Source organism: Rhinatrema bivittatum, chromosome 2 (genome assembly GCF_901001135.1).
Source record: "Rhinatrema bivittatum chromosome 2, aRhiBiv1.1, whole genome shotgun sequence".
NCBI lineage: Eukaryota > Metazoa > Chordata > Amphibia > Gymnophiona > Rhinatrematidae > Rhinatrema > Rhinatrema bivittatum.
The window spans coordinates 104,207,498-104,231,964 of record NC_042616.1 but is presented as its reverse complement, the minus strand read 5'-3'; the positions used below and the strand labels follow the sequence as shown (position 1 = coordinate 104,231,964).

Genomic DNA, 24,467 nt, shown 5'->3' with positions numbered 1-24,467 from the left:
TATCCAGCTCAGAGTATCCTGCACCACGGACCTCAGGTCCCACCTTCACCATCTACCAGGAGGATTTCTGCACTACTCTCAGTGAGTACTATGATCCAGCTCTCCATTTCCACCCACCAGGTTCGGCTTATCCCGCTCTGCGGAACACTACCAACCTTGTACATCTGGGTGAGACTCAGTCATCTGAGGCTGTCTGAACAGATTGGCACCTTGCTGGACTTCAGTGCCACATCTTCCTGCACCATTACCATCTATCTACAGCAGTACAATAAAGCTTTTCATCTCTAGTGTCTGCTCTCTGAGTCTAGCCTATCGCTGTGGGTCCTCCACGGGGCCCCTCCCCATGGGAGGAGTCATCACCACTGCGACTAAAAGTCCACATCATGCCTCAAACCCAACAGCAATATATTACCAAAATTCAAACTTATGTAGCAACCGATTGCAAATTGGCTGTTATAAGTATCCTGCATATTTAAAGACTTAGGATAGACTGAGGAGAGTTGATACCTTGTTTTAGATATCCTGACTTACATATATATTACATATATATGATATATAATTACAAATATAAATTTTTGGTTTGCTGGCTACCAATGTTGTTGATATCTTCCACCAATATGGACTCTGTCTTTATTTTCTTCCACCAATTTGGACTCTGTCTTTCTTGATGTTTCAGTGGTATTATTTTCATTTTCATTTTGTTATATAACTCATGCTTTTCTCATGCTCATGTGTGGGGGTGGGAGTGGTGTGGGAGGGAATATTGTTTCACATTTTAAAAGTCGAGAAAGGTTAGAACACATATTGTTGTTTTGTTTGTTTGCTTGCTTGTTCTGATACGGATGCTCCTCTCTCCTGTGAGAGCTTATACTTTGGCGGTTAAACTTGCATAATAAAAATTGTTAAACTGAAAAAAAAATTGCATAGACTGAGTTAAAATGTGCATTCAGCACAGACACATGTTAATTTTAACTCGGGGGGGGGGGGGGGGTTAAGAGAAAAAAAACCAGATAACCAGATAAAATTGTACTTATCTATCTGGCTACGGCTAACCACCACTACTGAGCTACATAAGTCAGTACTTATCTGGCTATCTGGTCGCAGTTAGTTGCTGTCACTTAGCTGGATAAGTCGTGGTGGCTAACCGTGGCCAGATAGCCAGATAAATCCATTTATAGCCACTAATTGGCGGCAGAGTGGGAAAGACTTACTTTTTGTGATTTGATGTAGCCGCACAGCAGTGCTGGAAACTTAACTCCATCTCTAAACAGGAACTAAGTGCTAAGAAAATCCAGGTTAGGCCAGCTTACCTCTCTGCATTGGGAAGTATTACTTAATGCCCTCATTTGAAAGGGATTTCTATGGAGGGCGATAAGCAGTACTCCCATTTTTTTCAACACATATTTTGTGAGCATAAAACTCCTTTCTGCATTGGCAGTACGGTTTACACTCACAAAATGTACTTTTAAATTAGAGTTAAGGTGTGCATTCCAATGAATGCACCTTTCCGCATTGCCCTCTTGGGCATGGCACAAATTTCCTCAAGGTGATCTAGGCCTTAGGTAGCACAGAAGCAGATGAACACAGTAGCTGAGTGAGCCACTCAGCACTGTTGAGGTCTCCAGTCTAGTCCCACACTCTTGATCATATGGGCCTACCGCCTCTGGTATCTCAAGCTTCCCTCTGGTCCTCCTTTGTCCTTGGTTTCTGTATCGCATTTCTTCTCCAGCTTTCCAAGCATCAATATAGTCCTCCTTTGACCTTCCCTTGCTGCCTCTGCTTCATTTCTTATGACTCTAGAAAGGCTGGCTGGCACTTGGCTTAAGTGGTGCTCAGTCCCTCCCTTCCCTGAGTTCCACCCCAGGGACAATCTTTTTTCTTTTTTTGCTTGCTGCAACTGTATTAACACCTTTTTGTTCCTTTTCTTCCCTGGTGCCTGGCTGAAGCTTCTCTCTTGCTTTATAGGCTTTGTTACCAGGGGCACTGTGAAGCTTTGTGGCACCCTAAGCAGGGCAATGCTGAGGATGTGTGGAAGGGGGAGGACATACTCCCGTCAATGACTTAAGCAGGGGGTGTCCCCTGCTGATGATGTGGACATTGGCGAGCCCCCTTAGGTAGCACAGAAGCAGATGAACACAGTAGCTGAGTTGCCACCACTGAATAACAGTGGCATCCTAGTACACCAAATGATCTTGTCTGTCAAACCAATAATATGACTTACCTTAGAGTACATTTTCAGTGTACAGCCCTGTGTGTTAGGTTAGCTTCAGCACCAAGTGACTTGCTCAAGTTCCTAGTAATGCCTGGTGATTCAATAACAACAGGAAATTTTTCAATATTTGTACCTATGCCATTCTAGGTCAGCCAAAAGGTCCATCAGGCCATCCATCTTGTTTCCGAGAGTAGCCAATTCAGGGATACCAAAGAATAGATCCAACCCTTCTTCTTGTAACTGGGAATTAGGAGTAGCTTTCCCAAGTCTACATAGCTAATAGTGGTTTATAGACTTTTCCTATAGGAACTTGTCTAAATCCTTTTAAAATCTAGCAATGCTAACTGCTTTCACCACATCCTTTGGCAACAAATTCCACAGTTTATTTGTGCGTTGAGTGAAAATATACATTCTCCGATTTGCTTTAAATATGATTGCTATAGCTTCATGGAGTGTCCTCTAGTCCTAGTACTATTTGAATAACCATTCCACAACACTCAAGATTTTATAGACCTCTGTCATATCTCTTCTCAACCATCTCTTCTCCAAGCTGAAGAGCCATAACCTGTTTAGTCTTTCCTCATAGGGAAACCATTCCATCCCCTTTATCATTTTAGTTGCTTTTCTCTATACCTGTAAAGATACTGGCTGCTAGGCGGCTCCCTGCCAGGAGAGGTCCTCACTGGGCCACACTTGGACCCACTCTAGTCTCTGCCTTGAAGGATGCATGATGCAGCAAGGCCAGCCCCTAAAACCCTCCCTCACAGCTTGCTCAAGGCCTCATCATCACATTGCCCTTGCTATGGCCATCTTTGCTATTACCATGCCTTGCCAAAGGTTCCTGTTTGCTTTGCCTCTGTGTATACCTTGCCTTCTTCTTATCCTCTCTAGGTCTCCCAGTGGCCTAGCTTGCCTGTGTATTATTTGTCTTGCCCTTGCCTGACTAGGCTTCCCAGTAGTCTAGCCTGCTTGTGTATTCCTTGCTTTGTCCTTGTCCTGACTAAGCATCCCAATGGCCTATCTTACCTGTGTATTCCTTGCCTTGCCCTCGTCCTGTCTTAACCTCCCAGTGACCTGGCTTGCCTGTGTATTCCCTGCCTTGACTTTGTCCTGTCTAGGCCTCTCGGTGGCCTATCTTGCCTGTGTGTTCCTTGCACTGCCCCTGTCCTGTCTGGGCCCCCCTGGTGACCTTTCTTGCTTGTTTGTTGCCTGCCTTGCCCTTCTTGTCCTGTCTAGGTCTCCCAGTGGCCTAACTTGTCTGTTTTGTATTTGGCATGATCCCTGTTTTGTCCTGCAGTCTTATTGTGGTTTGTCCTGCCTGTGTGTTCCAACTTTGTTCCTTGCTTTATCTAGTCCTTCCCCCCCCCCCCCCCCTTTTTCTTGTCTTTGTGTCCTAGCCTTATTCCTTCTTCTGGTTAGGCCTTTCAGTGACCTTTCTTTTTTGGGCATGCTCTCCCTTCTGTTGCACCTTGTTCCTGCCCTAGTTCCTGTATCCTTACCTGCCCAGACTTTAGCCTGCCTGAACCCCTGCTCAGGTGCCTTGCCAATAAAGTCCTGCCAGCCGCCAGGCCAGGCAGGCAGGCAGAACTTGCATTACTCTGCCCTAGAGTTCTGTACTGCTGCTGCTGCTGGGACAATACCTTGCATCAGCCTGCCCAACCCTGAAAGTACCTTTTCTAGTTCTGCTTTTCCTTTTGTTAAGATGGTGTGAGCAGAATTGCACACAATACAGAGACATTATGATATCTTCCATTCCTTTCCTAATCTAATGTTCTCTTTGCTTTTTTGACCACTGCCACATGTTGGGCTAAGGATTTCAAATTATTGTCCACAAGGATTCCAAAATCCTTTTCCTGGGTGGTGACGCCTAATTTGGAACCCAGCATTGCGTACCTATAGTTTGTATTCTTCTTCTCTATATACATCACTTTGCATTTGTCCGCATTAAATTTAATCTGCTATTTAGATGCCCAGTCCCCCAGGCTCATAAGGCCCGCTTGCAAATCCTCACCATCAGCTTGTGATCTAACAAATTTGAATCATTTTGTGTCATATGCGAATTTGATCACCTCATACTTCATGCCCTTTTCCAGATCATTTATAAATGTATTAAAAACCACCAGTCCAGTACAAATTCCTGGGACACGCCACTATTTACCTTTCTTCATTGAAAGAAATGACCAAAGTCCTACTTTGTTTCCTATCCTTTAGCCAGTTATGAATCCACACCAGGACATTGCCTCCTATTTTATTTAAGAACATTTATGAATTGCTTATCCCATGACTTATTCATTTCCTCATCAGTGGCTTTGTCAAATGCCTTCTAAAAATCCAGATACATTGGGGAAAAGATGTTAAATCCTTTATGATAGAATTGCATTGGTTACCGACTGCCTAACAGCCTCAGTTTAAACTTTACACATTACTGCCCAAAGCAATGTAGGATGATTCTTATTGCCTAGTGTCATGTTTTTTCCCTACTTGTTCCTTGCATTCTGAGTCACAGTGTTTGTGAAGGGTGCAATCCATTGAAGAATGTCAAATGCAGACAACCAGCCCTATGTTCTTTTCAGTTGTAGGCCCCATCCAATGGAATGGGCTACCTTTCAGATTTCATAAGGTAAAGGATTACATGAAATTTCGTAAAATAGTAAAGGCTCACTTGTTTTTGCAAGCTTATTCAGGTTGATGCTGTATATTGTGGCTGTGTAATTGATTATGGGTCTTAGAGCGCATTGTGATGATTTAACTTGGTTATTTTTTTTTTGTTTACTGTATGTGGATATATTGTGTTTGTATGACTATATTTTATCTGTTTTATTGTATGTGTATACAATATTTTATTTATTTTATTTTATTGTATGTGTATACAAAAAGCAAAGCAAGCTTTCCCAGACTCCAATTAATGCCCTTCTCCATCTACATACATTACAAAGTCAGCTCAATTTCATCTCTGTAAATAATTTTTGCCGTTATTAACCTTTTCCTTTATTTCTCTCTTCTCCCAGTTCAACAGTCCTTGTTATTTGTAACTGCTTTCTTCTGCATTATAGTTCCAGTTTGATGTCTATATTGCACCCGTTTAAATGTAAACCAGCATGATGTGATTGTATCATGAATGTCGGTATATAAAAAACCTTAAATAAATAAATAAATAAAAATGTGTATGTTGAAATCCACACTGGACAGAATTGGATTTGTGGAAAATAAGATTTTTAAATAAATAAATCCATTGTACCTGAAGACTGGAGGATAGCTAATGTAACCCCCATATTTAAAAAGGGCTCCAGGGGCTAACCGGGAAACTACAGACCAGTTAGCCTGACTTCAGTGCCAGGAAAAATAGTGGAAAGTGTTCCAAACATCAAAATCACAGAACATATAGAAAAACATAGTTTAATAGAACAAAGTCAGCATGGCTTTACCCAAGGCAAGTCTTGCCTCACAAATTTGCTTCACTTTTTTGAAGGAGTTAATAAACATGTGAATAAAGGTGAACCGGTAGATGTAGTATACTTGGATTTTCAGAAGGCATTTGACAAAGTTCCTCATGAGAGGCTTCTAGGAAAAGTCATGGGATAGGTGGCGATGTCCTTTCATGGATTGCAAACTGGCTAAAAGACAGGAAACAGAGAGTAGGATTAAATGGACAATTTTCTCAGTGGAAGGGAGTGGGCAGTGGAGTGCCTCAGGGATCTGTATTGGGACCCTTACTTTTCAATATATTTATAAATGATCTGGAAAGAAATACAAGTGAGGTAATCAAATTTGTGGATGATACAAAACTGTTCAGAGTAGTTGAATCACAAGCAGATTGTGATAAATTGCAGGAAGACTTTGTGAGGCTGGAAAATTGGGCATCAAAATGGCAGATGAAATTTAATGTAGGTAAGTGCAAGGTGATGCATATAGGGAAAAATAACCCACGCTATAATTACACAATGTTAGGTTCCATATTAGGTGCTACCACCCAAGAAAGAGATCTAGGCGTCATAGTAGATAACACATTCAAATCATCTGTTCAGTGTGCTGCGGCAGTCAAAAAGCAAACAGAATGTTGGGAATTATTAGAAAGAGAATGGTTAATAAAACGGAAAATGTTGCATTACTGTTACACATACTACTGGAACAAAATGTAAGCCTCGCTTCATAATAAGCTAGTTTCAATAAACCCAGCCCTAGGTGTGATTCCTGAGCCCAGCTTTTGCTTCCCTGGCCATGGCTGGGGGATGCTGCACAGGTAGCATTCCCAGCCCCTGGGGGAAGGCAGCAGCATCTAGGGATATACATTCAATTTTAACCAAAGCAAAGAAAGCAATGAATAAGGGCATTTTTGGTTTGTTCCAACTGGCCTTTGACAAAAATGCCCTCTAAACTTGGCTATTTTTGTATTCATTTAAAAAAAATGGCCTCCCTGAGGCCATTTGGCTCCCTTCCTTCCAAAAACAATGGGGCCTCCACAGCCCTGTTTGACTCGCCTGCCCCTCAAAAGAAGCCTATCCAGCTCAGCTTTAGGGATGTGGGGCCAAAAATATCCATTTCGTTTTTTTATTTGTTTAGTTTTTTTTTCCATCTATTTACTTTTTTTTTCTGTTTTTAATTAAATTTTTGTTTGGATGTAGTGCACTCTATTTAGATTTAGTGCGCCTTATTTTGATTTAGTGTGCACTAATTTTGTTTAGTGTGCACTAAAAAATGAAAACAAATTAAATATTACACGACCTTACTGGGTTTAGCCAATCCCAGCAAGCCGCTCCCTCCATCTTCCGGGCCCCTCCAACGCTCGGATCAACTGCTGTGGCTGGGGAGGTCTCTAGCCCCCAACTTAGCCCTTCTATGGGACTCCTGGTCTCCAAAGTAAAGGAGCAATTCCCACTCATTGCTGCCTTCGCTGGCAGATATAAAAATGGCACCAGCTGCACTGAGGCCGACAGCTAAGTGACATCACTTCAGCATTGGCCTCAGTGCGGTCGACTTCATTTTCAAATCTATTGCCAGCCAGGGCAGGAGCAAGTGGAGATTGCTTCTGCCCTTTGTACACCAGGAGCCCCCACAAAAGGGCAAGTGGGAGACAGGGAGCTCCCCAGCCTCAGCAACTGATCCTAGTTAGGGATTGGGGGGGGGGGGGACAAAGGAGCTTGGAAGGGCCCAGCATGGTTCAGCTAAGCCCAACTAGGCCCAGGCCCTCATCTTCTTTTGTGGTTTGAGAGGGAGGGCAGGAGGGGGTTCAGACAGGGCTGTGGAGGCCCTGGTTAGTTTTTTGGGGGTGAGAGCACGGATGGAATTAAGATTTTGCTACACCTAGGCACTTTTGGTGCTTTCAACCCTGTTCGCCTCACCTCCTGTAAAGGTCTGTTTCTAGGTAACAGAGGACTATTCCCTCTTGAATAAGATAAGCAGAGCTGGAAGGCAGGAAATCTTAGCCAGCCCGCTGGAGGGGATTGAGAGGGCTGTAGAGGCTCCTTTCCGTTCTTTTTTTGTTTTGGGGATTTTTTTTTTTTTTGGGTGGGAGGTAAATGTTTCTTTTTTGGTTTAGTAAACGAACTGAAAAAATAAAAAAGAACCCCCATTTCAAAAAACGACTGCACATTCCTCGTGACAGCTACCTCAATCATGACACCTAGTGGTCAGATTCAGGGACCACGTTATCTAGGTCCTGGGTGATGACTGTTGGTAGGATGGTTGTACAATGTAACAGTTGTGTACTCCCACTAGGTATACACGTGTGGGCGTGGCATTTGTTTATGCAATAATGGTGCATCATCGATATAGAGATTGTTTTGCAGGTATTGTGGACTAATTCTTTTAGTTATATACTACCGTTCCTTAAGAAACACACCACCGAAGTAGCAGTGTATGTGAAAGGTTTTGTGCATATTATTTACACCCAGAACGTCTCCATGCAGACAGAATCATGTGATGCCAAATAGGACTATAGCTTCTCTACATATCGTAAATCTTCCCCACCTTCTGTTCAGCTAAGCAACCTCCTCAACGCCCCGTATCTCGATTTTCAGACTAATCGGTGCACTATTTTTCTGTTTAAAGAGAGTCACAGACACGTACAAGCGAAACGTCTCTCCATTTACTTAAGCATTCTTTTTTAAACTTTGTAAACAAACGCCTACAAAAATAGGAGAAAAAGCCTGGGTCGATACGAATGAAAGCTCCAGGAGACATAGACTTCCCTTGAACTGATCCGAAAGGACCAGGACGAAACTGCCGGACCAAAAACAAACCAGCTCAATCCTTTATGTCAGGTGCGAAAAGCTCCAAGAATGGGTCTAACCAGCAGAGCTGGCAACTCTGCCTCCTCCGGGCGCCAAACACGCCTTTCTGTGCGGGGCGGGGCCACCGCTGGAATCCTGTGCAGTGCCGCCGAGCTGCCGGCAGAGGGCGCCGCGCCCCCGGCCCTTCTCTCTTGACACTTTCCTGTGGCGGTGGCTGCCCCCCCTGCACCCGAGAGCAGGGAGGAGAGGAGGGGACGAGGCTCAGCCCGGCACCCAGAAGAGCGAGGCTGCTGAGCTCCGCTCCCGATCCTGTACATGGCGGGGGAAGACGGGCTGCCCCGGGCGGGCTCCCCGGAGCCGGCGCTGCTCAGCGTGGACGTGGCCGCCCTGCTGGGCCAGTTCGGCCGGCTGCTGCTGCTGGTGCTGCCCGTGTACGCGCTGGGCTACCTGGGGCTGAGCTGCAGCTGGCTCCTGCTCGCCCTGCTGCTCGTCTTCTGGTGGAAGCGGAGGCGCGGCGACAAGAGCTCGCGGCTGAGCCGGGCGCTGGCCTTCCTCTTCCTGGAGAGCGAGGAGAGCGCCGTGCGGATGCGGCTCTGCACCGCCGACCTGCCGGCCTGGGTGAGTGTTCAGCGAGGCGCGGCCCGGAGGGGGGTGGGGGCTCCGATTGACGCTTGGAGTCGCTGGCAGGGGGGCTGTGCACGGCCGCAGCTATGCAGCCACCCGGCGCGGATTCCTTTGGAGGATTCCTGACCCTGTCTCTGCCAGATTCACGAAAGAGAGAGAGAGGGGGAAGCAGATGCAGGGAGCGTACCCATGATTCAAAGGCTAGCGAGTCTGCACTTTTGGGTAGTCAGCCACAGGGGCTGCTAGGCCTTTTGCTCACTGCTTGCATTAAGGAGGCTGAATTAGTACCAGGGGGAAAAGAAAAAGTAGGGCCAAGAAAGAAAATCTGGGCAACTGGAGTAGGCAGAGCCAGGGGCGAGAGCTTACAGCAGAGAAAGAATGGGGCAAGACTAAGTGACTTGTAATGCTGCTTGATGACTTTGCATTAATGACTTTCTTGCTTTTGGCAGCTCTGACTTAAAGCACTAATTATCTCTGAGGTAGGTGGAGACCATCTTTGGTTTGTGGTTATTAGCCAGAGACAACATAGATGGGAGCTCACAGATAGGCAAGGCACATTTTAACGAGTGCAATACAAACTCATATATTTTAAACTTATAGTAACTACAGAGTTTGTTTACCCTTATGGCACCCTCTACACCATTTTTCAAGCATTATTAGTCTTGTGCAATGCTGTACAGAAACATATAAAAGACAGTCTGTACTCCATAAAACTTATCATCGAGTCAGTTTAATAAAAAAAAAATAGTAACATAGAAGATAGAACATAGAATTTCAGGGCAGATCAGGACAGTAATGCCCATTTAATCTGCCCACTTTGCATTCTTCTGCATGCCATAGACTCCAGTTAACCTCTGGCTTTCCCCTTATTTCTTAACCACCAGGGATCCTCTGTGTTTATACTTTCTCAGATGTTACCTTTGCCATTTCCACTGGGTGTATCCTCCACCCTTTCTATGATGAAATGCTATCTGATCTCTAGACTGGTGGATAAGGAGTAATGGCCTACCCAGATTATTTCCTAGCTGTAAGCAGTGCAAGTTTGCCTGCCTGCAGGAGATGCTCCCTATCCAGGTCATTAGTTTTGCTGCCTTCTTTGGTCTGAACCATTGTGGGTAGATGTGCATAAAACTAATTAAAATTGTTATCCACTTATCAATCATAATCGAAAAATTAAAAAAGGGGATGCAAAATAACTTCTCTTGGTCCTGCCTCCTTCGGAGAAGCAAACAAAACAGGAGCATAATTATACATGTTCCACCTATATTAATGTACATTTGAACACACAGGTAACCAGGATGGATGTGATTTTTGCTGTTTCTGGATAAAGCTCTATTAAACTTTGGAGCAAGCCTGCTACATGCTTTTCTGGGGGCCCCCCATTTCTCTGACTCCATAGCATAATGTACAGAAATATACTGTGAACAGCACTGTCATCTCTGGAAAACAAATGTTTTCAGCAATAGCCATGATTTCTGGATAAAAAAACAAACAAACAAAAAACAACTTGTATAAACTGGAGTAGGCATTTTAGATCATTCATATTCTTTGCAACAAATAAGCAAAATGCCAGGGTTGCAGCCTTAATGTCACACAGTCTGTTTGCTTAATATCTAAGCACTAAGGCTTGGAGAGGGCTCTGCCAGGTGCTAATAGCCCACATGTTGAGTTGTCAGTCAAAGGTGAAGGTGTATAATGGAAGTCGGGGCAGTTGTTATAACTCTGGTAGAATTTGAAACCAAAAGCACTGTTGCAATCGGAACGTAGAAAAGAAATGTACATTTTTCTTTAGAATTTACTCTGGAATTTACTAGTTATCTATTTTGGCACTATCAGCAGTTCCTAGATCAGCTACCCTGTTTTATTCAGGAGGGAGTCTGGCCTTGTTTTCCTGCTCAGAGCAAATAGATGCTTGAAACTGCTTCCAAGCAGGTGGGGTGAGCCATAGTCTGTGCTGCTAGGAGCTTAGACCTTGGGTGCAAGAGACATGGGTGGCCAGTGCCAGGACTAGACTCACTGGGGCACAAGGCAGAAACTAAGCCCAGCTGGTTCCAGATGCCCTGCAGCTCTGCCTCAGTGGCATTTGGGAGGGGTCCCCTTGTGGTGCCATTTCTTACCAATAATGTACAGGTGAATCAGTCCGTGCTGGTGCTTCTGATAGCTCTGTAAAAACTTTTCAGATGGAGAAATCTGGGAATGTTTTTCAAGTAGTAGCTGGAACCCCCCAGGATCTGGAGCCAGATGCTCGCTCTAGCTGAGAATTCTGTCTGTCTGTCTGTCTGTATTCAGTACATTTTACATTTGGGCTTTTCTCCAGTCTTAGGTCACAACAGAATATCACATTTTTCTCCAGCTTAAATGCCTTCTTTCTTTTCCTTTGCTACTAGAAAGTATGAATATACTTGTTAACCTGAGCTGCCTTGTAGCTGTTGGTAAACATAATGGGGTAGATTTAAAAACGTGTGTGCATGTTATAAAATCCGTTGGCCACGCATACATGCGTGCCGGATTTTAAAATGCACAAGCGCACGTGTGGGGCCGAATTTTGCATTTATGCGCGTGGCGACGCAGTCGGGCCTCCCCCAGTTCCCTCCCAGTCCACTCCAATTAAGAATAGATATTGTTTTAAGTTTGGTTTTAACAGAGTAAATCACATTTGTTGCAAAGGGTATGGGAACACCTGTGTCTTGACCAAAGTTAATGTGCTTCTCAAACTCATTGCCAATTAATTACCCCAGCGGCGGCGGATTCCCGATGAAGACCGGCCCGGGGATTCGCTGCCTAGGCCGGTCCAGGAGATACCACGTGGTCTGCCGAGCGCAGCTCTGTTACGGCTGCGCTCGGCAGACCACGTGACTAGCGCGACCAGCCCACAGGGGGATGCCCGATCCCCCGATAGGCCAATCCGCCCCTGTACCCCAGTAGTAATTTAGCTAGTTAATCTTGGGTGATCATTCATTTCTTCCCCTTTTGATCAATGTTTGTTTTTCATGTATTGGGACAAGGAATAACACTTGCTTTCCAATAGGAGTGCAAAACCTAATGGATATCCTGGCCTAGCCAGAGAAAATAACGAGGTGTAGGAAGCAATGGGAGTTGCGCTTGGAACCGAAAATGAGGAGTGGGTGAGGTTCTGAAATTAGAGGAGGCATTGAGGAGCCACTGCAGACCCCTGCAGGTGCTTAGGATTTTCACAGTGTAGAAGCTGCATAATTCATTTTGTCCCCATAGCTCTCCAGTAAAGAAAACAGATTATGGGCAATTTATCTCAATTTTCACAGCATGGGTATTTAACTTGTCACTGTTACCTGTGGGAGTTGTTTCTGTTTGGGCTATTGACCAGATAACAATGGGAAGTGGTCATTCTTAAAGTGGCCTTTAATTACCGAGAGCCCTGTGTTAATTGAAACACAGGCTACAGCAATTCCAAACTCTGTGAGAATAGTCACGCACTGCTCCAGATTCCAGTCCACAGTCTGCTGATTATTGTATTAGAAAAGTGTAGCCTTTTTTTTTTTTTTTATCAGTTTGCTGGATATACAGTTTTGAAACATTATTTACCCTTTCCTGGCACATTATTCTTTAAAAATACTGGCTCTGAAATGAACACACTGAAAGTTTTGATGATGATTCTTATTTCCTGTAATGCTTTGTGTTCCCTCCATGTTCAGCCCATGGATGTTACTACAGTAGGGAGTATTGAGAGGAGCACTAGATAGCTCATACGTGGAGCTGTTACTAGTCTATGTATGTTGGGTCACTTTCCTCTAGTATGTCCTAGAAGAGTGCCTAGCCAGTCTAGTTTTCAGGATGTCCAGAACAAATATGCAGGGGAGAATGTTGCATCCGCTGCCTCTAATGTATGCAGATCTATTTCATGCATATTCATTGTGGGTATCCTGAAAACCATGGGGCTTTTCCAGGATGGGTTGAGGGCTACTGAGTTTTCTTGCTATCAGGTACCTAAGGACCTTCATTTAAACTGATTTCCACCTGTAAATTCCCAGATTTTTACAAAGTTTAAAATCAGTTTATACCGATATTTCACTCTAATTTCATAGGCATTGGAAGTGGGGGGGGGAAGGGGGGCACAGTGGCCATGGCAACAGGCAAGGCAAAAAGATGTGTGAAGCCTTTGGCCTGGTGCTATCCCTTCTCCCCTGGTGACTGCTGTTGCTGCTACCTCTGCCCCGATCCCCAATCCTGGTCATTCACATAGGATACTGGCCTTGCAGCACCTCGTTCCCTCTTCCTGCTCCGCAGCTGCTGGTACCTGAATGACATCATCAGGCACTGACAGCCATGGCGCAGGAAAAGACCTGAGGCCTTGCAAGGCCACAATTCTTTCAGAGATGGGTGAGTGGCATTGTGGCAGCACTAGAGGAGGGGAGAAAGGGAGTGAGAGGATTGTGGAGGGAGGGAGTGAGAGGATTGTGGAGGGAGGGAGTGAGAGGATTGTGGAGGGAGGGAGTGAGAGGATTGTGGAGGGAGGGAGTGAGAGGATTGTGGAGGGAGGGAGTGAGAGGATTGTGGAGGTAAGAGTGCGGGGATTGTGTGGGGAGGAGTGAAGGAGATGGGGTAGAGTTAAGGAATGAGGGTATTGGAGGAAGAGAGGAGAGAGCAAGGTTGGGGAGAGGGTGGGGCAGGGGATGAGAGCAAGTGGGTGTGGGGTTAGGGGGAGAGAGGAGTGACTGAAGGTGAAGAACAGGGGATGCTGGAGGAGGAGCTAGGGGCAGGAAGAAAAAGGAGGGGGCTGAGAAGAAGGTCTGGTCATCAATTTTGTTGGGGTGGCTGCATTTTTCTCCTCCTCCTTTCCCCTGCTCCCACTCCCTCCTCTTGCTCTTTCTTCTCCCTCCTGCTACCACTGCTATCAGTATCCATACTCCTACCTGCCACAAGAAAAAACAACAAAGGCTCGGTAGGCCCAACATAGTGTTGTCAATTATGTAGGGGCCACAGAGCCTTCATTGCTTTTCTTGGGGACAGATCTCTCTTCCTGGCCCCTGGACCCCTCCTGTTTCTCTTCAGCATCCCACCTCTCTCACTATCCCCACTCTTCCTTGTTCTATCCCCATCTCCACTTCCCTGACCTCACTTTTATGTCCACCAAACTAAGCTCTGATATTCACCCAGAAAATGTCAATTTTTTCCCTCTGATTTTTATTCTTGTGAAAATAGACCCTGATAAATTCCCAGGAAATAAATAAATAAAACCCTAACATGAAGATCCCTATAAGTTCCTAGCTGATATTTACATTATTGTTACTATGAATATGTTGATTGTCTACAGTGTATTTGCTGTTGTACTAATGCTGTGAAATGTAATACAAGGGTCAAGAGTTGTACAAAGCAAGCACCGATACACAGCCACAAATGGCTAAAGGTTTCCCCTAAAAAATTCCATAGATTTTGGGTAGCAATCCTGATCCAGTTCCCTTTCCTTTCTGATCTGGCTCATATATCTGTCTATATCTATATATAATTTATTAATTTCAGAATTTTAAAGCTCCTAAAGGCCTACATTGCATGCGAGTAGTAATTGCTAGAGCTTAATGCTATTAACACGAGGCAAAAATCCTAGTAGATTGCATTAAGAAATTTATATTGTGTGTTTGGCTTACTGCAAGCAGTACAAAAGAGCAGCATGTGGGACTGACTTAGGGAACTGATTTATTTCCTTCCTTATTAAACATTTGGACTTGTTCCCAGCGAATTAGTCTTCCATCATTTGTACTCGTAGGCTCTGTCGTTCTTCTTTCCCACTATTGAGATTTTTGCTCTTCGCCGCCATCTGCTTGTTCATAGTAAATAAGTAGTTAATTTTTTTTTTTCTCCTTACCAGCTTTTGTTTGGGAAATGAATATCAAACAAGAGACTAATGATGACAGAGTGGTTGGTGTCATAGTCTTCTCTTTTGGGCTCGTGCTTAGGAATGCCAACTTAGCTGTAGACGCCAGATAATATTATCTTCTCTCTTTGGCATCGAGTCTTTGCGCGCACACACTCAACGATCATTGCCATCCTTACCATTGGGAAAACGTTCATTAATTTGAGGAAGACTCCCCATCGACTCATTTGTGATTGCCAGACTTTCTAATATACCTTATTGTAACATAAACTGATTTTAAAAAACCCCCAAAAAACATAATTCTGATGAGACTGAATGTAAGAATCAATCAACATCTCCTCCTTCAAATTACAGTTGCTGAGCTCGTCCCATTCACAACATGAAGCTTGGAACTAAAGCATGAATATAACATGAGCAACCGACAAGCAGAGGGGAGTCTCACCCCCATCTCTACCCCTTTTTCCAGGTCCCCCTCTTTTCCTATCCTCCCCCCCCGCAGGAATGCATTCTGCAGACTGCTGTTGCCATTCCTGATGGTGGCCACTGCCAAATGACAAGCACAAGCTGCCACAGGGAGCACGTCTCTCAAATGCCGCCAATGCTTCCATCTCCTGCCCATCTCAACAGCTTTGCCAGCGATAAGCTATGAGAGGCAGCAGGAACAGCAGCCCAAGAGACTGAAGTGTTTCCTGGCTATCCACCATGGTTGCTCACATAGAAAAACTGTCCAGCTGTGCAGGAGTTGGTAGTCCAGGTCGGTTCTTGCATAATTTTGTGGATATTTAGGTCTCGTGGTTTCTGAAAACTGATTGTAATTTTTGCATTTTGGAGAAAATCCGAACATTTTGTCTCTGATCTTGTAACCCATTGACTTGCAGATAGTTCGTTATCCTTTCCTTTAGCAGTCTCTCCATTAATTTTCTCACCACCGAGGGAACTGGCCTGTAGTTTCCAGCCTCCTTCCTACTATGGATTTTTTACAGCAGTGCCACAGCTGCCCTTCTCCAGTCTTGCGGCACAACTCCCACCTCCAAGGATATATCGAACAGGTCCTTCAGTGGACCTGCCAGCACTTCACAGAGCTCCCTAAGTATCCTGGGATGGCCATATCCACTCTGTTTTCCTAGTTTCACCCAAACACATTCTTCTGTAAATGAGGACATATCTACCCTATTCTTAAACGTTTTCTTGTTAGGCAGAAATGGCCCTTCTCCAATGTCTTCCTTTATGAAAACCAAACTGAAGTATTTGTTTAATATTTCTTCTATTCCTTCATCTTTCTCCACATCTTGCTCGTTGACTCCTTTCAATCTTACAATGCCATCTCTAGTCTTCTTCCTTTCTCTGATGTATCTGAAAAACTTTTTGTCACCATGTTTTACCTCTTTGGTGATCTTTTCTTCCATTCAAGCTTTTGCAGTCCTGATTTTCTTTCCTTGTTTTCTTCAGTTTCACCAAGTATTCTTCTTTGTTCTTCTTTTTGAGATCCTTTGTACTTTTTGAAAAATCTTCAGAGGGATAGCTGTGTTAGCCTGGTGTAGCAAAAAATGACAGGAGTCAGGTGGTACCTTTATAGACTAACCGATTTATTGAAGCATGAGCTTTCGAGGACACTGATGATGACACTGTCCTCGAAAGCTCATGCTTCAATAAATTGGTTAATCTAGAAGGTTCCACTCGACTCCTGTCATTTTTTTGTACTTATTGAATGCTGATTTATTTTTTTTTCGCTTTATTTTCTCAGCCACAGCCTTGGAGAGCCATATTGGTCTCCTTTTTCTCTTATGTTTATTTACTTTTTTTGGCATAAAGGTTTGTCACTTTAGTTATAGTTCCTTTTAGTTTGGTCCACTGTTGTTCCACTTCACCCATCTCCTCCTCGAAGTACACTGCCATTTTACCAAAGTGTGTGTTTTTTGGAACCCAGGACCTTGATCTTTGTGTGTCTTCCCTCCCTCTTGGCTGTTATATCAAACCATACTGTCTGATCACTAGTGCCCAGATGCGTACATACCCGGACATTTGAGATACTGTCTCCATTTGTGAGTACCGGCTCCAGTAGCGCTCCTCCCCTCCTGGGGTCCATCAGCATTTGTCTGAGTATAGCCTCTTGAAGGGCATCCACATTTTCTCTACTCCTTGCAGATTCTGTAGCAGTGATGCTCCAATCTATATCCAGTATATTAAAATCTCCAACGAGCAACCTTTTGGATAATCTTCAGTCAGCTCTCCTATCCAGTTCTATCTGTTTTGGAGGCCTGAAGACTACACCAGTGTAAATGAAAGTGTCAGCATCTCTTTATAAGACAGACCACAATGCTTCTTCCTTTCCCCCTTCATTCCAGTTGCTTGGATATTATTTTTGACACAAAGTGCTACTTCTCCACCATTTCTGTCATCTCTATCCTTTCTGAACAGGTTATAGCCTGGAATGGCAGTATCTTATTCTGGAGACTCACTGAACCATGTTTCTGTAATGGCAACAATATCCAAGTCTGCCTCCACCATTAGGCCTGCAGAACTGGAATTTTATTGCCCAGGTTATTGACTCTGCAGCTTTGGGTTTTGCAAGTTTTGGTTCCTTCTTCTACACTTCGAGGGTTGCATACCAGTTCTTCAGCTCAGGGGAAATCAGAGAGTGTAGGGTCTAGTGTAGGGTTGGCCAACTCCAGTCCTCGAGAGCCAAAAACAGGCCAAAAGTTTAGGATTTCCACAGTGAACATGCATGAGATAAATTTGCTTGCACTACCTCCATTCTATACATATCTATCTCATGCATATTCATTGTGGGTATCCTGAAAACCTGGCCTGTTTGTGGCTCTTGAGGGCTGGAGTTGGCCACCACTGGTCTAGTGGCTGTAGTGATCTGCATTCAGTTGTCATCTTGTTGACCAGTTTAATCTTCTGAGTTTGCCATCTTGACATCCAATTAAGCATTTTATCACTGCATCAGCGTAATGTTCTTTCTCCCAGATGCTTCTCTGTCTTACCACTTCTTCTTTTGTGTTCTGCTACCTGTTTCCTGTGGGATTTGGCCTGCAGACACTTTTCATGTTGAACCAGTTCCTCACTTCTGGACAACAGTAGAAGTAGAAACAGTGGTGACAGCTTTGGCAAAAAGATGTTTCTTGGCTATCTTTCAACTCCTGGGAGCTTCTGGTACTTGTTTAGGACTTTGGTAGGTCTCTCTCATTTCCTTAATGTTTTCCTCAGTTGTCCTGCAAATAGATTTCACAGGCTAGAAAGCTTTATCTTCCACCTCCATGCTCAGAATCCCTGAGGCCGATGCAATACAGTGCGCTCAGCCTAATGCACAGCTCGACTTATGTTTGGACACTCGTTTTGGGTGCGCTAGAATAACTCCTGATGGAATAATGGGATTAGCACATCCAAAACACACGTCCAAACAAGCGCATAGCTAATAGCGCTCATCACATGAAAATTCCGGATGAGGCTATTGGCTATTACCCTGCGATGCAAGGAGGCGCGCTAAACGAGAGACTGCCTAATGCGGTAATTTAACACCTGTTCAGAGGCAGGTGTTAAACTTCACGTGGCTGGCCTGACCAAAGTCGTGTCGTGTCCCCCCCCCCCCCCCCCCCCCCAGGACTGGCTCAATGGGCCAAGTGATCCGGGTCGGACCCGGGGGTCCTGTACCTGAAATGGCAGATTCTGAGATCCATTAGGTAAAAACAGCCCTTGCCAGATCCTCGAATTCTCTTTCCAGACCAGGAATGCCTGTCAGAAACTCTCCCCTGGCAGGGCTAGTTTGGATTGGTCCTTTTCACTGACACTTGTCAATGAAAGGTATATCTAACCACTAGGCTATTCCTCAGGGGAGGAGGAATAGCCTAGTGGTTAGAGCAGTGGACTATGAACCAGGAGACCAGGGTTCGAGTCCTGCTGTTGCTCCTTGTGATCTTGGGCAAGTCACTTTACCCTCCATTGCCTCAGGTACAAAAACTTAGATTGTAAGCCCTCTGGGGATAGAGAAATACCTACAGTACCTGAATGTAAACCGATCTGATATCTCAATTGAGATTGAATGTCGGGATATAATAATAAATAAATCTCCTTTCAGGACAGCCTTCTGAAAGGGGATTGGTCCTTTCACTGACATGTGACAATGAATGGAACAATTGGCAATAAGTGAAGGAGTCAATAAATTGTCTTCACTGACAAGTGATGTTTCGAAATAGGTCTATGCTTTGGAACTCAACACCATTAGACTTTTTAGAAAGAAAGTAAAGGCATGGTTCTACCCAAGAATATGTCTGGTTGCTCTGCTGGGTCTTTATGTCTTTCTGTATTGTATTGTGATGTTTTTATATTGTATTGTATTTTTTATGTTAAAAATCACTCTGATCAGTTTTTTCTGTATGTGTGGAATAAAAAAGCCTGGAAATGAAAGAAAGCATATATTATGATAGACTGTGTCTTGTACAATCTGTTGTATAATTTTCATCCACTCAATATTTTGAGTGGATGAAAATATATCCTGATATATATATATATATATATATATATATATATATATATATATATATATATATATATATATATATATAAGGATTTCTAAGGCTTGCATTTGTTGGTTGTGTTGGTCACACTGTCTGCGAAGCGCTCTCTCCCACTTTCACACACAGCGTGCCATGTACAGTTAAAGCCCCATTATTTGGCACGCATGGAGAATAAGTGGTACCAATTAATCAAATATATATACATGCTTCTGCTGTGTGTTTGTATATATGCCCCAATTGGGGCTTTTACTGTGTTTGTGTGTGTGTATCTATGTATAAGAGGCAGGATGGTGAGGGCTTGCAGACAACCAGCATATTTGATTAATCAGCACCACCCATTTCCCATCCATGCCAAATAATGGAGCTTTTACTGTATATGCCATTGAATTTATATAAATGTAACCAAGACATTGTTGGATGCCTTTCAGCAATAATTGGTATGACTCCAAAAATATACACACTAAATGCATTTTATATCTAAAACATGTTTTTGAATAGCTAAACCGGTTCTCTCTCTAATGATAGCTGTGCCAGTACAAATTATAACTAATTCAAGCGGCAGTGGGAATAAAGAGAATGATTAAGACATCATAGTAGTATGTTATGATTTTTATTCCACTCCTGTGGAAATATTAGTACTTACAGTGTTTTGGAGGCCCTTTGCTAGCTAGTTACTACCATGGTTCTGAATGTAAGTAAAGCAGGGTGCGGCCATGTACATCTGTACTGGAAAGTATTCATAACTTTCACAGCCACTAAAGGGTGGAAACATATTTGTAATTTGTGGGTGTAGACTAACAAAAGGCGCACACCTTTTTATATTAAGGGCAATATGGAAATATGAGTAGTAATAGGAAAGAGAAAACTGGGCCTAAGGACTTAGACCTGAAGAAGAGGCAGAAGATCTAAGAAAAGGATAGGCTGATACTTTCAAGAAATCTAGTTAGCAGTAGCACTGCTGCTAAACTCTGTTCCAGATAAAGGAGGAGAATCATCAGGAGATGCCTATCCCTTAAAACTTAGATGAATTCGTTCTTTAATGCCATGGTGACTACTTACAGAGGCTGGCAGTCTGATTGCATGTATATGTATGTGTGTGTGTGTGTGTGTGTATATATATATATATATATATATATATATATATATATATTAGTGCTGTCCTCTCCAGGTGTCACCAGAGCAACTGGAAACTAGTAACAAACTTTTTAAAATTTGAGTTGAATTGTTATTTTGTACTTAGTAAATGATATTAGTAGAATGGAAAACTCTTAAAGATACTCTTTAAAGGCTCTGGTGTGAAGGTTTGCCTTTCACTGTGAATCTCAGTGCCTCCAAAGCAGATGTTCTGGGAAGAGGAGGATGTGTTGGAAATGGAAGAATCCTATTTGCCTGATTAGGAAATATAGTAGCTAGTTGTGAACTTTTTAGTTAGACTGTAAAAGGTTCATATATGTCAAGAGAGACAATCTGTGGGGGAAGTTAAGTGAACATAAGAACTGCCATCCTGGGTCAGACCAAGGGTCCATCAAGCTCAGCATCCTGTTTCCAACAGTGACCAATCCAAATCACAAGTACCCAAACATTAAATAGATCTCAAGCTACTATTGCTTATTAATTAATAGCTGTTTATGGAGTTTTCCTCTAGCAACTTATCCAGACCTTTTTTAAACCCAGTTACACTAACTACTATAACCACATCCTCTGGCAATGAATTCCAGAGCCTAACTATGCACTGAGTGAAAAAGAACTTTTTTTGATTTGTTTAAATGAGATACTTGCTAACTTAATGGAGTGCCCCCCCTAGTCCTTCCATTATCTGAGAGAGTAAATAACTGATTTACATTAACCTGTTCAAGTCCTTTCATGATTTTGTAGACCTCCTTCATATTCCCCCTCAGTCGTCTCGTCTCCAAACTGAACAGCCCTAACCTCTTTTTAGCCTTTCCTCATAGGGAAGCTGTTCCATGCCCTTTATCATTTTGGTCGCCCTTTTCTGTACTTTCACCAGTGCAACTATATCTTTTTTGAGATGCAGTGACCAGAATTGCACCCAGTATTGGTCTAAACATGGAGTGATACTGAGGCATTATGACTTTCATTGTTTTATTTGCTAAACTTAAGGAGACTGTTCGGGCTCTTCTGCCCCCAACATCGGGTCTGCCCAGTCATCGCCCGGGCCTAGTCGGGACCAACAGGCCTCAAAACATAAAAGGGCCTCCTCTGTGGGACCCTTGGTCAACCCAGGCTTCCCTCCAAAGTGCACCCACATCGCCCCGATGCACAGACCATCAGGGGATGTGCCGCCGTTGTCTCCACAAATGCCAGTGCCAGCCAACACAGGCATACTGATGCACTCACCCAACATACCATTCACCGGCGCAAGTGTATCAAAGCACACCTCTACCGAACATACAAAGGCCTCTCTGGTCAACGCACCGATGCAAAACGGTGTTTGACCCGAAGCACTGTACATTACCTATGCGCATCCCTGCCCACCCATACGTCCACAACCCTCCAGCAGCAGAGACCAGTGTGCCAAGGAATGCCTGGACCTTGCTCCACTTCTGGACCTGCTGGAACCCTTGGCCAAACGGGACAAAGGGCCCCCCATAAAAGATCAGACGGGGTCTCATCATAGAAGTCCAGATTCAGATATCCTCCTCGCGGTGATACCACCAAGAGGTGCCCCCAAGGAACCATCACCCATCTCCAACCATGACACCTTGGCCTCCCAGGCAATGTCACAGGTTTCCAGGATTTTGACTCAATTCCTCTTGAACAGCAAGGGGCGGACGAGCACTCCGGCAGAGCACGCGCCCCTTCTCCCCTCGAGGATCCTCTTTCACCCGGATACAAGACCGGGGACCATGTTCGTCAGTCCACCTTTGCTGGGCTCCCCACCCAGGGATGTCTTGCCTCACTGGTCTCCATCCACCTCTCCAGGCTCTTCAACCGGCTACCCTTCAGATCCCCCAGAAGAGCAGCCTGAGCCGGTCACCCCTCCAGAAGACTTCTCTTACTCAAAATTTGTAGAGAAGGTGGGAAACAAACTTAAGTCGAGACCGGGAAGGTGCCAGACCCCCAGGCGGAAGTCCTTGGCATACTAAAAATTTTTGAGGCGCCGTCAGAGCCACCATCCAACTGCTGGACTGCTATCTACTCTTTTACACTGTATGTGTGATTATCTACCTGTTAGTGAGAGGTAGTATGTGTGCACCTCATGCAAAGGTTCCTGTCTCTCAGAGAATGAGTTGGATCTCTGGAGTCTAGAGTGGCAGACCTGGAGTAGCTGAGGGAGACCTCTGGGGAAATAGTAGAGTGGTCCCACCTCCAGTCTAGCTGCCCCTATGTTGCTTTGGAGGAGCAAGGCCACCTAGAAGTAAACCATCACCTTGGTGCGTCAGGAAGTGAACCTGTAGCTAGGAACCTGTCCTCCAATTGATGCATTATCCTCTTGCACAAAGGATATGTCTCCAGGGGAGAATACCCAGGAGGGAAGGGTTAGAATTGCTGTTGAGTTGGCGATTTTATCATTAGGAATGTAGTTAGCTGGGTGGCTGGTGGTATGAGGATTGCTTGGTAACTTGTCAGCCTGTTATGAAAGTAGTGGACCTCATCTAGATAGGATTTTAGAGAGTTCTGGGGAGGAGTTGGCTGTTGTGGTACATGTGGGAACCAACAATATAGGAAGGTGCAAGAGGGAAGTTCTGGAAGCAAAATTTAGGTTTTTAGGTAGGAAATTGAAATCCAGAACATCCAGGGTTACGCTATCAGAAATGCTCTCTGTGCCATGTGCATCTCAGAATTCCATAGAGAAAGATGAGATGAGACTGCAGGGAAAAGAAAAGAGATTTGTAAGGGACTGGGGAATATTTTGGGGAAAGATGAGCCTATTTTGAGGGGTTGGGCTCCAATTTAAGCAGTATGGAACACAACTGATGCTAAAATTTTAAAAGGAAATAACCTTTTAAACTAATCATGGGGGGAAGCCAACAGTTGCTCAGGAACCTATGGTTCAGAGAAAGTTATTTTCTCAGGATACTGACATAACTGGGAAGTTAGAAATTGTGGTGAAGGCTGAAGTAGCCCAGATGGAACTAAATAATGAGTAATCATATGAAGGATTCCAAATTATGTGTATGAACTGTTAATAAACAGGCTGTGAATAAAATTTAAAAAAACATACTCTAAATTATCTGTATGCAGATGCCAGAAGTCTAAAACATAAGCTTGGAGGAGCACTTAATGCAGATCTTCTAACTATGATAAAGAGGAATATTGCCCCACACGCCTCTCCATCCCTGTACACTCCAGTTCTGCCCCACTCACCGCCCCACTCTCTGTATGGAAATTGAGGTCCATCTCTCTCTCTTCCTATATTCTCCAGTCCCACCCCTTTCTCTCTGTATTGGCCAATTCATTCTCTTCTACCACATATGGAAACTTAGCTCCATCCCTCTCTCTGGCTGTACTCTCCTGCTCTCTCTTCCTCTTTCTCAGACAGGGTGCTGGGCTGGATGAACCTTTAGTCTGACTCAGGAGCTACATGTTTTATGTTCTTGTGTATTTGAAGAACTGTGTAGCTTAATGAAATGTACATGTATTTTATCTGTAATTATGTTTCCACTGGCTATATGTGCATGTCATGATATTCACTAAAGTGTACTAAAAATATAAAGGTTTCATGTTTATCTTATTTATGCACATTGTTTTTACATGGAAATAACCATGCAGATCCAGGTTATAAAATATATTTATAGACATTTGATATTCCTCCTTTTCCACAGTATCAAAGCAGTTTACAATCAAAATTGTAAAGTTAAATTCTTAATACTGTAGTGCAAAATTAACAATCCAGTAGATAACACAAGGAGGGAATTAAAGAAGATGAAAAGTGCAGGAGAGAGAATTTGATGAATTAGGGTAGAAGGAGGAGGAATGAATGGGAGAGTCAGGATAGGAATCCTAATTCCATGGGGGAGATGCTACAGTATCAAGATCAAGTTGTAGTAGTCAAAGGACAAAGGGTTTTT

General features: G+C 43.9%; 1 protein-coding gene across 4 annotated transcripts in view; it reads left to right on the top strand.

The window, feature by feature from the left end:
* The first annotated feature begins 8,418 nt into the window (after positions 1-8,418).
* The window catches only part of ESYT2 (extended synaptotagmin 2), a 310,854-nt gene continuing 294,805 nt past the window's right edge, over positions 8,419-24,467 (top strand). For 3 of the 4 annotated variants that reach the window (XM_029588514.1, XM_029588510.1, XM_029588509.1), the window contains exon 1: positions 8,419-9,060. In XM_029588514.1, the coding sequence (XP_029444374.1) occupies positions 8,758-9,060 (303 nt within the window). In that variant the 5' untranslated portion in view covers positions 8,419-8,757. The remainder of the gene's footprint in view (positions 9,061-24,467) is intronic. The other variant, XM_029588511.1, reaches the window with a different exon arrangement.